The following is a 14,336-nucleotide window of genomic DNA, read 5'->3' as shown; positions in this document are numbered from 1 at the left end:
AAATAACTTTATGGTTGGGGGTCAGCACAACATGAGGAACTGTACTAAAGGGTTGCAGCATTAGGAAGGCTGAGAACCACGGACTCAGCAAGACAACAATCATAGGTCCCCTCTGGGCCTACGAGCGGGTTTACCATGCCAGGCACGAACCTCCTTCTATTTTGAGGGCCTCAAATCCAATCCCAAAGTACTTGGTTTCCAGATCTGGCCTATAACTTCCATTCCTCCTGCCTCAGCCTTCTGACTGCTGGGATTTTAGGCATGTGCCACCATGCTGAACCATCATACAGCCTTCTGGGTCTGACCCTCTGGATCCGTTTTAGCAGCTGCATCCTACAGAAGAAAGTTGGGCAAGACAGCGCATCGAGGATTCTCACCCACGCTTGCCCCTTTCCTCTCAGGTCACACTTCTGCTTCTATAGGGATGTGACTGGACATACGGCATCCACTCGTAACTTCTTTTCTCTAGAGCTACCCTTGGGCCATCACCAGGGCTACCTATTGGGCAGAACAACATTTACAAGAACCCTAGTGTTAGGATCCTGCATCTGTCTGAGAGCAGTCGCTCTGTTTCCAGCATCTGACCCCCCCCAGCTCTGGTTTCCTCGGCAACAACAGACCGGCCAAACCTCTAGCAGAGCCTTCCAGAGAAGGCTCGGCTAGGCGGGCTCAGATGGAGACAGACCTGGGAGTAGAAGGGGGAAACCAGAAATGAGGGCTTTAATGATGGTGTGTCCCCTTCCTCTCACAGGTACCTCGGCAAAGAGGGTTGGGCACCAGCGTCCTACCTGAAGAAGGCCAAGGATGACCTGCCGACCCGGAAGAAGAACCTGGCGGGTCCGGTGGAGATCATAGGGAACATTATGGAGATCAGCAACCTTCTCAACAAGAAGGCATCTGGGGATAAGGAGGCTCCGGCTGAAGGCGAGGGATCCGAGGCCCCCATCACCAAGAAAGAGATCAGCTTACCGATCCTCTGCAACGCCTCCAATGGCAGCGCCTTGGCCATTCCCGAGAGGACCACATCCAAGCTAGCCCAGGGCTCCCCAGCTGTGGCCAGGATCGCCCCTCAGAGGGCCCAGATCAGTAAGCACTTGAAGGCCCCCAGTTTCTCCCAAAGAGCTACAGAGTGGGTAGGCATGGGTGAGGGGAATCCAAGGGGCTACCCAGGACCTTCGTGACTTTTCCACCCTGACTGACAGTCTGGGTTCTGTCCACATGCCTTTGATGGTCACAAGAGCTGAAGAGGCCCCAGAGAGAGGCTGTGTCCCCCGCGCGCTGCAGCTCTGAAGATATACTGCAGGAGGGAGCAGGCTGCTGGCCTCCCTCTCCCTAAGAAAGAACCAGGGATGGCTCTTAACAGAGGGACAGATCCCCAAGAGCAGGAAGTGGCATCTTACCTAGGTGATTGGCATATAGCTGATTTTATAAACCCATGAGCTCCAAGTCTGTGGTCCTCTGTGCAGGCTCGCCCTGCGGAACGTAAGATGTGGAAGAGGGTGGCATGAAGGCCTGATGTTCAAAGGTGCCTGATCTGAGCTGGTCCTGGGACTCAACGCGCAGGTGAAAGGAGAGAGCTACCTTCCTACCACTGTGGCACATGTGCCCATCCCCCACCTGCAGACACAGCCTATTACTAAAGCCTGTGTGCCCGTGCCTCCAAACACACCTGCGGCCTAGCAGCACCTTTGGTATTAGGGGGCGTGGGGCAGTTTCTGTTTTGCCAACAATCAGGGGGAATGCTGTTTTGGGTTTTGTGGTTTGGTTAGGGTTTTTTTTTTTTTTTTTTAAATATTTATCTCTTAATTTTATTGTTAGCTCTCTGGTGCTTGGAAAAATCTTTATCAGGGAGGACTTTTGTCTCTTGCCTTGTGCTCCCTTCAGAGGACTTAGGACTAGTGAGCAAAAAAAAAATAGATGTGGTTCCTGCTTCTACTGAAAAGTTGATAAGTCCATACAGCCTTTACCTTGAAAACTCCCTGCAGTATCTGTAGATTGATGTACATATCATTTTGCGGGGGGGGGTGTGGATCCTTCCACCCCTAGAGTGGCTTAAAGGTCTCCTCATTCCTGGTGACTTAGAACACAGGGTCTTTCATGACTATGGGACCACAGCATCAAGTTTCAAGGATGTGAGTGGATCCCACCCAGGGAAGGCGGGTGTAGGTGCTGCTGCCCACTAGGATTCTTAAAGCTGCGGCTCTTCTTTCAGGCTCCCCAAATCTGAGGACAAGACCTCCCCCGCGCAGAGAATCCAGCCTGGTATGTGGACTGTCTCTCCATTCCTTTTCTGGGATTACTCCCAGATCCTTCACTGCTGCTTTTGAAGCAGAGCCTGTGACCCAGGGGTTTGTAGGGTCCTATTGGGGTTTTCGTCTTTGTAGGGGACAGAGGCAGAAGCCTGCAGATCCCAGGACTTCCTAGAGCATAGCTAGACAGTTTATAATCAGAAAAGCACTGCACTCCGAGGCTAAATAAATCCATCCCAGCCACTACACTGGCAGACATAAACATTTAGACTGGCCAGCAAGAGTGTCCAGTGGGGCATTGCCAGGGCCTTGAAGTGGGGCTTCTGGCCACATTAGCTCAGAAGCCTTACAGCTTTCTGAGGATTGCCCAGTGAATGTGGTAGGCTCCACAGCCTAGAGGATACAGAGTAGACTAGTACTTACCCATCAGGAAGGAGAGTGACTTGCCAGACCTGGCTCGTGGAGGGCTGACACTGCTGAAGTCCCTGTCTCATGAGTGGGTGACTGGTAACCACACTCTCAGGCAGGGAGCTTGGGGGACAGCAATGTTGGTGACAAGCTGAGAGTCCTGGAACAGAGACCTGTTTCGGGATAGGGGAGTAGGGCAGAGGGCAGTGTGGTGCAGTTGGAAGACAAGCTTTCGAGCTAGGATATAGCTCAGTAGTAGAGTGCTTGCTTAGCATGCACCAGGTCTTGGAGGTACCATCTGTAGCATCCTCGGAAGGAATGCCGGAGCCTGGTATAGAGCCCATTTCTAATGTAGGAACAAAGAAAGACCCTTTGTAAGTCACCCACCCTCCAAAGTTCTCAGTTTCCTTCTCTGATAGGGAAGAAGAGTATGGCCACCTCCTAGGTCTGCTGTGAAGACAGGATGCTGTAGTACATATTTAGGACCAGAAGCCAGGTTTTCCTTTCCTATGTGAACTCCTGGATGTTAGGTGGTGTTATCTGGTACTCTACATGGGACGAATCCCTAAGTCATGCCTGGCTGAATGTTACTCCAGTGGCATTTGCCCATCCATGGGAGTTGGGACCCTCCATATATCAGAAGATGTGGCCTCTAGCCATGAGTATTTTGTGACCTCATCCCAGCAAAATCAATCTCTCTCTCTCTCTCTCTCTCTCTCTCTCTCTCCCTTTCTCTCTCCTCTGAGTTTTTGCAACTGAACAATAAATTCTCCATCTCTCCCCTTTCTTTGAGCCCCAGCTAATTATTTTCAGGCAGACTTGACTTTGGCAAGAACAGAGTCATTCCTTCCACACTTAACAAATGCTAGCTCGCCGAGGCAGGGATGCTGGTTCTAGTTAGACTCGGCTGAATCCCACCCTGTCATGGTCCAGGAGGGGATGAAGTGCGGCCAGCTGTGCCAGCTTCCACGTGTGGCTGTACGTCAGTAAGCACACGGGCAGGGAAAGGTGACTGAGTCACATGTGCCCACCCCTAAACCGTCTTTCTCCCATCCTTACTCAGAGTGATCCAAACAGCTCAGCTTCCCGAGTACGACCTGTTGTGGTTACAGCCCACCAGGCTGGCTGTCCGTGTGGCTTATACAGGCTGCCGCAGAGCAGCGCCCAGTAGGTGCACAGCGGATGGCTGTTCTAAAAACACAAAATGGGGTTCACAGATAATAGGTCAGTTCTAAGTGTCCTGGAAAGGCACTAGGAGAAAAGCTGTGTGCCAGCATCAGGAAGGCTCATAAGAGCCCTGGGGTAAATCTGCCTGTCTGCTGAAATGGCATTCTGTTCAGGGTACCAACGTGCTGACCCCCTCCCACAGACTCCTCCCCCATCTAGCTGTCCCCTATACTTCTACGTTACTGTCCTGGGACAGTTGGCTCTCTCACCCTCTTCTGTAGCAGCTGCCCACTTGGTTTAGGATCCACCCTGTAGATTTATGAAATGGTGGTGTCCTCGCTTTGTTAGAATTATTCTTCTGCCTTTAACTTTCTACCTTGGGAGGAAACTATTGAGATCTCGAACTAGTGTTATGTGAGCCCTGGGTGCCACCTCCTGCGGGTAAGGCCTGGAGCATAAGTGATAGATTCTGATTGTTTCTGCTTTAGGGGTTCCAGCTGCCAAAGCCGCCAGAGCCCCCTTCTGTTGAGGTAGAATACTACACCATTGCTGAATTCCAGTCCTGCATTTCTGACGGGATCAGCTTTCGAGGCGGACAGAAGGCAGAGGTGAGCCTCCTTCAGACCAAGGACCTGTGTTTCATATTTTATAATATGTCTTCTTGGCAAGGCTTCTGGGGGTCAATCAGGGCAGGTAACAGAAATGAGCTGCCCGGCCATGAGTACTTGCCTAGTCAGGGCCACACCAGGGCTAAAGCCCACAACTTGAGTTTCTGTCCCTCACTCACTTGCTTGTCCCACAATGACATCTCCTGAGCACAGAGAGCCTCGAAGTGAAGTGCTGATGAGGGACAGAAAGATGACAGAGCAGTTTGCTTCATCAGAAATGTTTTATTTTGGAGGGGATAACACACACGCACACACATGAGTACATGCACGCACATGCACACACATGCATGCAACACAACACATGCAACCATACATGCTTGTACACACACACACACACACACACACACACACATATACATATGCACGTGGAGATCAGCCTTGTCTACTAACCCAAGAAATCTCTTGCCTAATGAGGTTTTTGTGGCCACTTGGAGGATGTTCTGTGGGGATGAGCTGCTCAGGCTTGCACCTCAGTTATATTTGTCTGCCTTTTCTCTTTTTCACCTGAGAGACCCTTTGAAGGGACAGTGGGCACCGGTGGAGGACAGGAACAGTAGACCACTGGGTCTTTATACATATGGATCCTTCCGAGGTTGGTTTTTATAAGGAGCTAGGGACAATGTGGTGGTCTTGGGGGATTGTCATGGAGGTCTATAGAGGAAACCAAGAGAATGGAAGCCTCACACCCAAGACCAGGGTTTGAAGCTAGCATTCCACTGACCACTGTAAGGTCTTGGGACACTTATTGAAGGGCTCAGTTTGCTGTGTCTATAAAATCGGCTAGGGTATCATAGGGACCCTGACAACCCTGCAACTCACTGGCCTGCCCTCTACCCCCCAGGTCATCGACAAGAACTCGGGTGGTTGGTGGTACGTGCAGATCGGGGAGAAGGAGGGCTGGGCCCCAGCCTCATACATTGACAAGCGCAAGAAACCCAACCTCAGCCGCCGAACCAGCACTCTGACGCGGCCCAAGGTGCCGCCACCTGCGCCCCCCAGCAAGCCTAAGGAGGCCGAGGAGAATCCTGTGGGTGCCTGTGAGAGCCAGGGCTCCCCACTGAAGGTTAAATACGAGGAACCCGAGTATGACGTCCCTGCCTTTGGCTTTGACTCAGAGCCCGAGATGAATGAAGAGCCTTCAGGGGACAGAGGTTCAGGTGACAAGCATCCCGCCCAGCCCCGAAGGATCTCGCCTGCCTCTTCCCTGCAACGGGCCCATTTCAAGGTGGGTGAGTCTTCTGAGGACGTGGCCCTGGAAGAGGAGACCATCTATGAGAATGAGGGCTTCAGGCCATACACAGAAGACACCCTGTCTGCCAGAGGCTCCTCTGGGGACAGTGACTCCCCTGGGAGCTCCTCTTTGTCCCTTGCCGTGAAAAACTCCCCTAAATCAGATTCCCCCAAATCCTCATCACTCCTAAAGCTCAAAGCAGAGAAGAATGCCCAGGCAGAACTGGGGAAAAACCAGTCCAACATCTCCTTCTCCTCCTCTGTCACCATCAGCACCACCTGTTCCTCCTCCTCATCCTCGTCCTCCTTGTCCAAGAACAATGGTGACCTGAAACCACGTTCTGCCTCAGATGCAGGTATCCGTGACACCCCTAAGGTTGGGACCAAGAAAGATCCTGATGTGAAGGCCGGGCTGGCCTCCTGCGCCCGAGCCAAGCCATCCGTGAGACCAAAGCCAGTCCTGAACCGAGCGGAGTCTCAAAGCCAGGAGAAGATGGATATTAGTTCCTTACGGCGCCAGCTGAGGCCCACAGGCCAGCTCCGGGGGGGCCTCAAGGGCTCTAGGAGTGAGGACTCAGAGCTGCCTCCACAGATGGCTTCTGAGGGATCCAGGCGAGGTTCTGCGGACATCATCCCTCTCACGGCCACCACTCCCCCGTGTGTCCCCAAAAAGGAATGGGAAGGGCAAGGCGCCACCTACGTGACGTGCAGCGCCTATCAGAAGGTCCAGGACTCGGAGATCAGCTTCCCCGAAGGCGCCGAGGTGCACGTGCTGGAGAAGGCGGAAAGTGGGTGGTGGTACGTGAGGTTTGGGGAGCTGGAGGGCTGGGCTCCTTCCCACTACTTGGTGGCCGAGGAGAACCAGCAACCTGACACAGCTAGCAAAGAGGGAGACACAGGAAAGAGCTCGCAGAACGAGGGCAAGTCAGACAGCCTGGAAAAGATTGAGAAGCGTGTGCAGGCGCTCAACACTGTGAACCAGAGCAAGAGGGCCACCCCACCCATCCCCTCGAAGCCTCCCGGGGGCTTCGGCAAGACCTCGGGCACCGTAGCGGTGAAGATGAGGAACGGGGTCCGGCAAGTGGCCGTCAGGCCCCAATCTGTGTTTGTGTCTCCGCCACCCAAGGACAACAACCTGTCCTGTGCCCTTCGGAGGAACGAGTCGCTAACGGCCACCGACAGCCTCAGAGGTGTCCGCAGGAACTCCTCCTTTAGCACCGCACGGTCAGCAGCCGCTGAGGCCAAGGGCCGCCTGGCCGAGCGGGCTGCCAGCCAGGGCTCAGAATCGCCCCTGCTGCCTACCCAGCGCAAAGGCATCCCTGTCTCCCCCGTGCGTCCCAAGCCCATAGAGAAGTCCCAGTTTATCCACAACAACCTCAAGGATGTGTACATCTCGATTGCAGACTATGAGGGGGACGAAGAGACGGCTGGCTTCCAGGAGGGGGTGTCCATGGAGGTGCTGGAGAAGAACCCCAATGGCTGGTGGTACTGCCAGATCCTGGATGAGGTGAAGCCCTTCAAGGGCTGGGTACCCTCCAACTACCTTGAGAAGAAGAACTAATAGCACAGGGTCCTTCCAGACTCAACGTGCTGCCTTGGCTGCCACTGGATGAGCTGCGGCACGCCAGACACGGGGATGGACAAGATGGGAGGGGGGGAGGGGGATGACAACATTGAACCCTGCAGAACATGTGACCCCCCAATACACCCTCCAGCTGGAAGGGAGGGTGTGATGGGCATGCACACTTAGGAGAAAGGGAAGAGCAGGAATGCCCTGGGCCCGGGATCCCCGCATTGCACGTTGCATGCGGATGGACCATATGTCATTTAGCACAGGCCATGTGGGAAAAGCCTAATCGTGCCTTGCTGCAGATCTGGAAAAGATGTCATGAGGTGTCCTGGGTCCTGCCCTGCTCAGCCACTTCAGTGGCTGGCTTCTTGCCTCTGGAAGTCATTCTTGCATTGCCCTTGTGATGTGTTGGAGATTGTATTGGTCTCTAGTCCACCACCGACCACTGATGGGTTTCTGGAGAACTACCAGCTCTGGGCTTTGGCAGCGTCTCCAAAGAGCTCAGCCCTTTCTGGGGCCAGGCCACAGCCTATGTTTGGTAGTTAAAAGAGTTCCCAGGTGCCAACAAGGACTGTCTCCTCTTGCTGTGCTGGCTTGGCCTGGCAAGGAGAGTTGCCCTCCTCGGGGCACGTGGAGGACAGTGTGGGAGTTGGCCGAGAGGATGCGAGTCTCCTCCTAATCTAGAGATTGCTCGAGGATTTCCGGGTAGGCAATTCCTTCTGCATGTTTGGGAAATGGTTATCGGTTGGAGGTTTATATATCAAGCGTTTGGTTTGGGGTTTATTTTAGAAGTTGTTTGGGGGCCCGAGGGGCTCAGCCTCACATAGGAGACGGGTAGTGGTGGGTGGGGTTTCCGTTGAATTCATGGAGGGATGTTTTATTTGGGTTTTGGTTTAATGTCTTTTGCCTTTCCATAAACCAGATTGTTTGTTTAGGTTTCCACTGTGTACACAGTGCCCAAGCATGGCACCTTAGCAGGGAGTTTGGAACTGGGTAAAGCCAAGTCCCCGGCTCGGTGAAACAAAGTGTTCAGGTTCCTGCCCAAGAGGGAAAGAGGGCAGCCTGCTGGGTGGCTAATCTGCCTACTTCTGCCCACTTTCTCCAACCTGGGCAGAAGGGACCCTGGCTGGGTCAGCCCAGAGCAGACACTGTGCCCTTAGCCTGCTGGCAAGGTACCCAAGAAGATGGAGGACTTTGAAGCCAGGAGCCAACCCTATCTTCCTGAGGGGCAGCACCCCCCGGGGAACAGAGAAGCAAAAGAGAGTGGAGTGGAAACAGTCCTCTGTCTGCTTTGGGTCGTGAGTCAGTGGTTGACATTTCAGAGGGGACCCTCCGGAAAGAAGCCCGCAGTGTCCTTCCAGGACTCCCCTCATGCCAGGAGTGGATGCCATACGTGCCTTTGACTTGGGACAGATCCTGTCTCACAGCCTGTGGCTGAGCTGCCAGCATCTCCTCTGACCAAGGGCTGCTGGTTCCAACAGACATGGGAGGAAGAGCGCCCCTCACCCCACCTCCCAGGCAGGTCTGCCTTCAGCTCCCAACCCTAACCTCCTGGATCCCCAAGCCATGTTTCTCCCACAGGTGGATGCAACCCACTAGCCTCCTCTGTCAAAAGCCCGTGGTGGTGACATTGTTCTATTTTCCTTTTCTGTGTTCATGAGTTTGTTTAAAATTGAAATTAGTTAATTTTCTTCTGCTGGACAGTATTAAATAGAGTGGGGTTGTTGAGTTAATCTGCTAGATTGCAGTACTAATGATAGTGGTATAGTGTCTTCATGATATTATTTGTACTTATTTGAACAATAATGATAAAGAAGTGGTTCATTATTTCTTCATTAATGCACTTTAAGGTGGAATGGAAAGCAACCTGGAGAGCGAAGTGCATTACTTAAAGATGCAGCATATACACTTCTCATTTTAAAACAGCACGTATTTATTAAAAGAGGAAAAAAGTAATTTATGACTATTTAAAATAAAATTTAAAGTAGAGTGGCTGTCAGGTGAGAGGACCTTCGACGTAGCCGTCTGCCAGGGGGAGGGGCCACAGCCTCACTCCTCAGATGTCTGCATTGAGCCAGCTCCATTAGTGCGCCCGCCTGGCTGCCAGGCACAGAGCATCTCAGTTGGACTGGACCACCAGGATCCCCAGAGCCAGCCTTCCCCACCTCCCCTGTCCTTGCCACATCCCAAAGATTCTCTCACAATCCCCCGTGTCCTGAAATCATAGATCCTTAAAAGTGGGACAGGGAGGGTGGGGGACCTTAGAGGTCACTCCATACTATCCATTCCTGTTACTTTAGCCCAAGGACAGGAAATGACTTTCCCCAAATTGTCAAACTAATGGCAGGTTCCTGCACTGCATTAGTACTGTGTTCCTCCCCTGCCCCTCTAGTTTATTGTGTGGTCATTGTGTTTACATTGTAACATCCAGCCCCAGGGATGGCTGGGAGTTGCTCAGGCATCTGGGAAAAGTGGGGAACGTCGCCACCTAGTGTCAGGATGTAGACTTGGGCAAGGAGTCATAGCCAAGGTCCCTCACCACCAAACCCATCAGGGCACAGCACAAACCCTGCCAGCACAAAGAATACTTGAAACAAGAAGGGTGCATACCAGGCCTTCCCAGACATGGTCGAGAGATGCCAGGCGATGTGTCCCTGAATCCTAGCCCTCCCCAGGCGAGAGGGCTTTTCCTTAGAGCTAATGAGCTGCTTTGTGATATTGGACAGACCACAGCAGCTGAGGGAAGGGCCTGGGGCTCTGACCCACCTAGAGGAAAACCAGATCGAACTAAAAGGAAAAAAAGTGGAATCTCAGAAACGTCCAAACCTAGTTTTCCATTTGTTATGATTGAAAATGTGAAATGACATTGTATTGCTGTATACTGCAACTTTAATCAGAATGAGCCCTTCTGAGGTCATTATTGAGGTTTATATAATGCCCGAAGACGCATCATCTGGTGCTCTGTTTTCTTTCAGTTTAAAGACCCTTTTCTTGTATCACAGGGGTGGAGGGAAAAGTCTTCAAACCGTATCCTTTGCCAGTAGCTGGCCTGGCTACACTGCCTGGCTCCTCTGTGCTCTCACAGTCGGGGAGCAGGAGGAAGCTGGTAGTGGGGTGTCCATCAGCAGCAGGTTCCTGTTTGCTCCCCCCAGGCTCCCTTCACAACTAGGGTTCTGTCTGCAAAGGCCTCACTCTCTACCCCAAGCCTGGCCCCAAGGGTTCCTCTTTCTCACTCCTAATGGACGAAGGCATTATATAGCGCCCTCGTAGGCACTTTGAGATGTTAGAGAGTATTTTACTGGCATTTATACCCTTCGCTTCCCCTGCAAGGCATGTTACGGCGTCTATCATCTAAGGAAAAAAGACAAGGGAATTTCAGTCAAATGTTATTTTCATATGACTAGTACTTGCAGAATAGATGTAGAGTTATTTAAGTTGTAGTGTTCTGTTTTTTAGGAAGGGGTGGGGACCAGGTGAAATCACCCCGACTTTTCCTGGGTTTGACTAATATATAATTTTTTTTCAGGCTACTCGAGCCCCCTGTTCCCTCTAAAGACTTTGCATTCTCAATGGAAAACGAAAACAATCTGAGACAGGAAAAGTGCAATATTACCAAGAGGGATTTGGGACAGTGGAGACCCTGTTGAGTCTGTCTGCAGAAAATGGGAGGAGTTGTGGGAGGTAGCCACCCGAGGACAGCCCATCAGTGTTGTCCACCTAGAAGGATGTGGCATGGTGCTCTTGACCTCCTGGGCCGGTCCCCAGAGCAGAATGAGAACATCCACTCCCGTTCTCCTGTTTTGCAGTCAGCTGCTCATAGAGACCGGCAGCCCCCTCGCCCCAGCCTCCTGATGTGTGTGGGCTATGAAGCTTTGGATGTGTGCTTGAGTCTTTCTAAAACTGTAAAACCTCAGTTCAGCTTGTGGGCAGGAATCCTGGCCATAAGCAAACTCATCTGGAGGGTGCGTGCTGTAAGCCCCACTTACCCAGTGAGAGCCAGTTCCTACAGGCCTGCAGTAGGCCTGGAGCTGAGTCCTGGCCACCCATTCATCTCAGTGACTTGGGCAAAAGGCATGAGCCTGTCTCTAATAACAGGAACTCCTGAGGCAGGTGCACACGAGCATCCTTTCTCATGCAGCAAGGAAAAGAGGCAGGAAAAGATGGCTTCTTGGGGGCGAGGAGCAAGTTCCAGAACTCGGCTCCCCAAGGATAGCAAGCACGGCCTTGCTGGTATGTCCCGTTTATATAGTACTGTAGGCCTGCTGCTCTGACCCATCTTGTGTGAATTTCTATACAGATAGGAAGAGGGACCGGGCCCCTTTTTGGGTCTCTCCCTTGGAATAGATATGGCTGCATAGCCGTAATTGGAATACCCATGCAGCTCTCTGGAAAGACAACAGTCCACATCACTAACCAATTAAGATTCCCTCGCTTTTTTGAGGGCTGAGAATGTGTGTGTGTGTGTGTGTGTGTGTGTGTGTGTGTGTGTGTGGTCATTTCCACGAGCATGGGAAGTTCATGAGTGCATATGTGTGTGTAAGAAGAAAGAGACTGGTGGTAATTCTCCACTTGAATAGCATGGGGTTAGAGAGAATGAGTACCGGGCAGGCAGTCTCCATTGAACTAGTCCTTGGCATTGGGCAGGTCCCAAGGGACGCGCAGCTTCTGACAACATGTGTGTCATTCACACGATTCTGGCTGGAGAGTGCAATGTGTCTTTAAAAATTTTTTTGTAATTATTTTATTATTTAGTTGGAAACTTCACACTGGTATTAACAGAGCGAACAGAAGCAGCCCAGGCAGGCCATTGTCCCGGGCACCAAGATGAAGACATGGAAAAGATACTGTTGAGTATGGAAGTGCTGAAGTGATTAAATTAGGGCACCCACCTCCATCCTCTCCTTGGCATGAGACCCCCGGGGATTCATGAGCTACTGGGTTACGGTTTGTTTCTGAAGGACAGGCAGGCTGGCAGATGAGGAGTGAGACAGTAGGGCCTGCAGCTGTCCACACAGCAGTGCCTCCCGTCTCCACAGCGAGCCTTCCGTCTCCACAGCGAACCTTAGATCGCTTCCTGTGAGTGTGGAAGGCTCCTCATGACCGGCTGGGATTTTTGATAAGTCCCGTTTGGGGCAATCTGATAGTCTCATGTCCCCATGTTTCCTAAGCTCGGTGCTGAGAGTGACGTTAGCACTGCTAGTCACTTCGTTCTGTGCATCTGGGTCCCCAGACCACAAAGTAGGTACATTGGTGCTTGTAGATTGAAGGAAAGGGTCTTTCCAAAGCCTTGATCCCAACCTGGCTGCAAGGGATTGGCAGGTGCCACCCTCTCCCCTCTCTAAATCTCAAGTGACCTTGACAGTCCGTGCCCCTCCCCTATTGCACTCCAATGCCTTAGAGTGCCCCCCCGCACCCCCCCCACCCCCCGGTGCTGAAGGTCCCTGCCTTATTCCCAAATCATATTCTGGACAGTTGGCTGTGTCTTTGGAAGTGTGAGAGAGTCATGTTAGTGCAAACAGACGTGTCTGGCATGTGGGAAAGCTAGTGGGAGGCATGTTGGCAAGAGGAGTGCGCATGTTTGGAGTTACTGGCGCTTACCGTCCTTGCACGGGGTGGAAGCTTCCAGAGATGTCTTTTAGGTAGGTGTGGGAAGGCTGAGAGAGAGAGAGTTTGGAACAGGAAAGGAGTCAGTTCTTGGAGGTTGAAAACGAGAGGTTTCCAGGGATTTTTGCTCTCACCAGCCAAGAGTCCAGCCAGAGAAAACTTGTTCACTGGGCCCCATCCGGGCTTCCAGTATCATTGTCTTAAGGAAGAGGTGCTGCAAGTCATACGCCAATCTTTGGGTCTGCGGGCCCAGTCCCATCCCGGATTCCCCATAGTTTTTGCCCAGTGCATTTTGTCCCATGCAGAGCTAGCCTGTCAAACCATACAAAATAGACACCACTGACCATAATAGGCCACACCGTAGGGACCCAACACCTCCATACTAGACCCTAAAGCCCAGGCCTATCTGGGAGGCAGGTGACCTCATTGGGACATTTATTCCCAAGGCTCCAATAGAACCTACGGTTCTGATTGCTGAGTCTGCCTCCTGCCTGCCAGTCCGGCCAGGCGAGTGCACCACCCTCCTGCATGTGCATCTACTGAGGCACACTGCTTCTGAGTTTACTTCAAAGGGTACACAGTTGCCATCCTTAGATTTACAACTTGTCTCCTGCAACAGAGGACATGGGTGTCCCTACCAGTTACTGAGAGGCCTGGAAGGTAACTTGGAAGGCAGAAGTGAGCAGCTACTGCTACCGTGTGATGAGAACGAGCCGGTGGATGTCACTGGGACTCCTAAATCACAGGGATTTCCTAGTGTCCACTCATCCCCGGCCAGCCTACTGTGGTCAGCAGGAGCCCTTCCCCCAGTTTCTCCCCTCCGCTCCCCACCTCAGCAGAGGAACGGAGACAAGGACATTGGATGCAGTAGGGGGGTCCGTGCAAGTGCTAACATATCTCCAGGATCCTCGGTGGTGCTAACCTATCTCCATGTTTCTCATAATTCTAATAGTGGATTCTTTTTTATAAGCCTCATCACAAACACAGTGTCACCGGGGGAGGGACCCAGCCCCCTTGACCTGCCCCTTTCCAGGTGTCCTTTATCACTTTGGTGGGACTCTTTGATCTGTAGAAATGACCTGTCTTGGCATGCTTCTAGACTTCAACATTTGGATTGTTTTGTTTCCTATTTTGTTCGTGTTTACAGGCATCTTGTATTTCCCTAAAGACTAAATAAAGTTTTTGGCCTTTTTAACTGAACAGAAGCACGCGATTCTCTCTGACACCGGAGGATCCATTCAGTTGACTAGCAAAAGCCCCACTCGCTCAAACAGCTGCCAACTCGAGAACTGAGCGTGGGATGGGGTGGGGGAGGAGGGGGTCAGTTCCCACCGGAGCTTTCCACACTCAGGCAGCTTTCTGGGAGTAGCCAAAGCTGGACCCTGGGGCCTTAGCTAGTTGTGTTAGTCTCTAGTAAGCAGGAAAACATGGACCTGAGTT

At 52.1% G+C, this 14,336-nt stretch overlaps 1 protein-coding gene and 1 non-coding gene across 5 annotated transcripts in view; both read left to right on the top strand.

The window, feature by feature from the left end:
• The window catches only part of Sh3pxd2a (SH3 and PX domains 2A), a 204,439-nt gene extending 190,343 nt beyond the window's left edge, over positions 1–14,096 (top strand). For 3 of the 4 annotated variants that reach the window (XM_006526669.4, NM_001164717.1, NM_008018.4), the window contains 4 exons: positions 752–1,086; positions 2,213–2,262; positions 4,313–4,432; positions 5,334–14,096. In XM_006526669.4, coding sequence (XP_006526732.1) covers positions 752–1,086; positions 2,213–2,262; positions 4,313–4,432; positions 5,334–7,283 — 2,455 coding nt within the window. In that variant the 3' untranslated portion in view covers positions 7,284–14,096. Of the gene's footprint in view, positions 1–751; positions 1,087–2,212; positions 2,263–4,312; positions 4,433–4,852; positions 5,085–5,333 lie in introns of those variants that run through there. The other variant, XM_006526670.4, reaches the window with a different exon arrangement.
• Positions 681–751, top strand: Mir6995 (microRNA 6995). The gene has a single exon (NR_105961.1). It is a non-coding gene; the product is annotated as a microRNA 6995 (primary transcript).
• Positions 14,097–14,336: the final 240 nt, after the last annotated feature.

The sequence above is a fragment of the Mus musculus genome, chromosome 19 (genome assembly GCF_000001635.26).
Source record: "Mus musculus strain C57BL/6J chromosome 19, GRCm38.p6 C57BL/6J".
NCBI classification, from domain to species: domain Eukaryota; kingdom Metazoa; phylum Chordata; class Mammalia; order Rodentia; family Muridae; genus Mus; species Mus musculus.
This window is presented reverse-complemented; position numbering and strand designations above follow the sequence as displayed.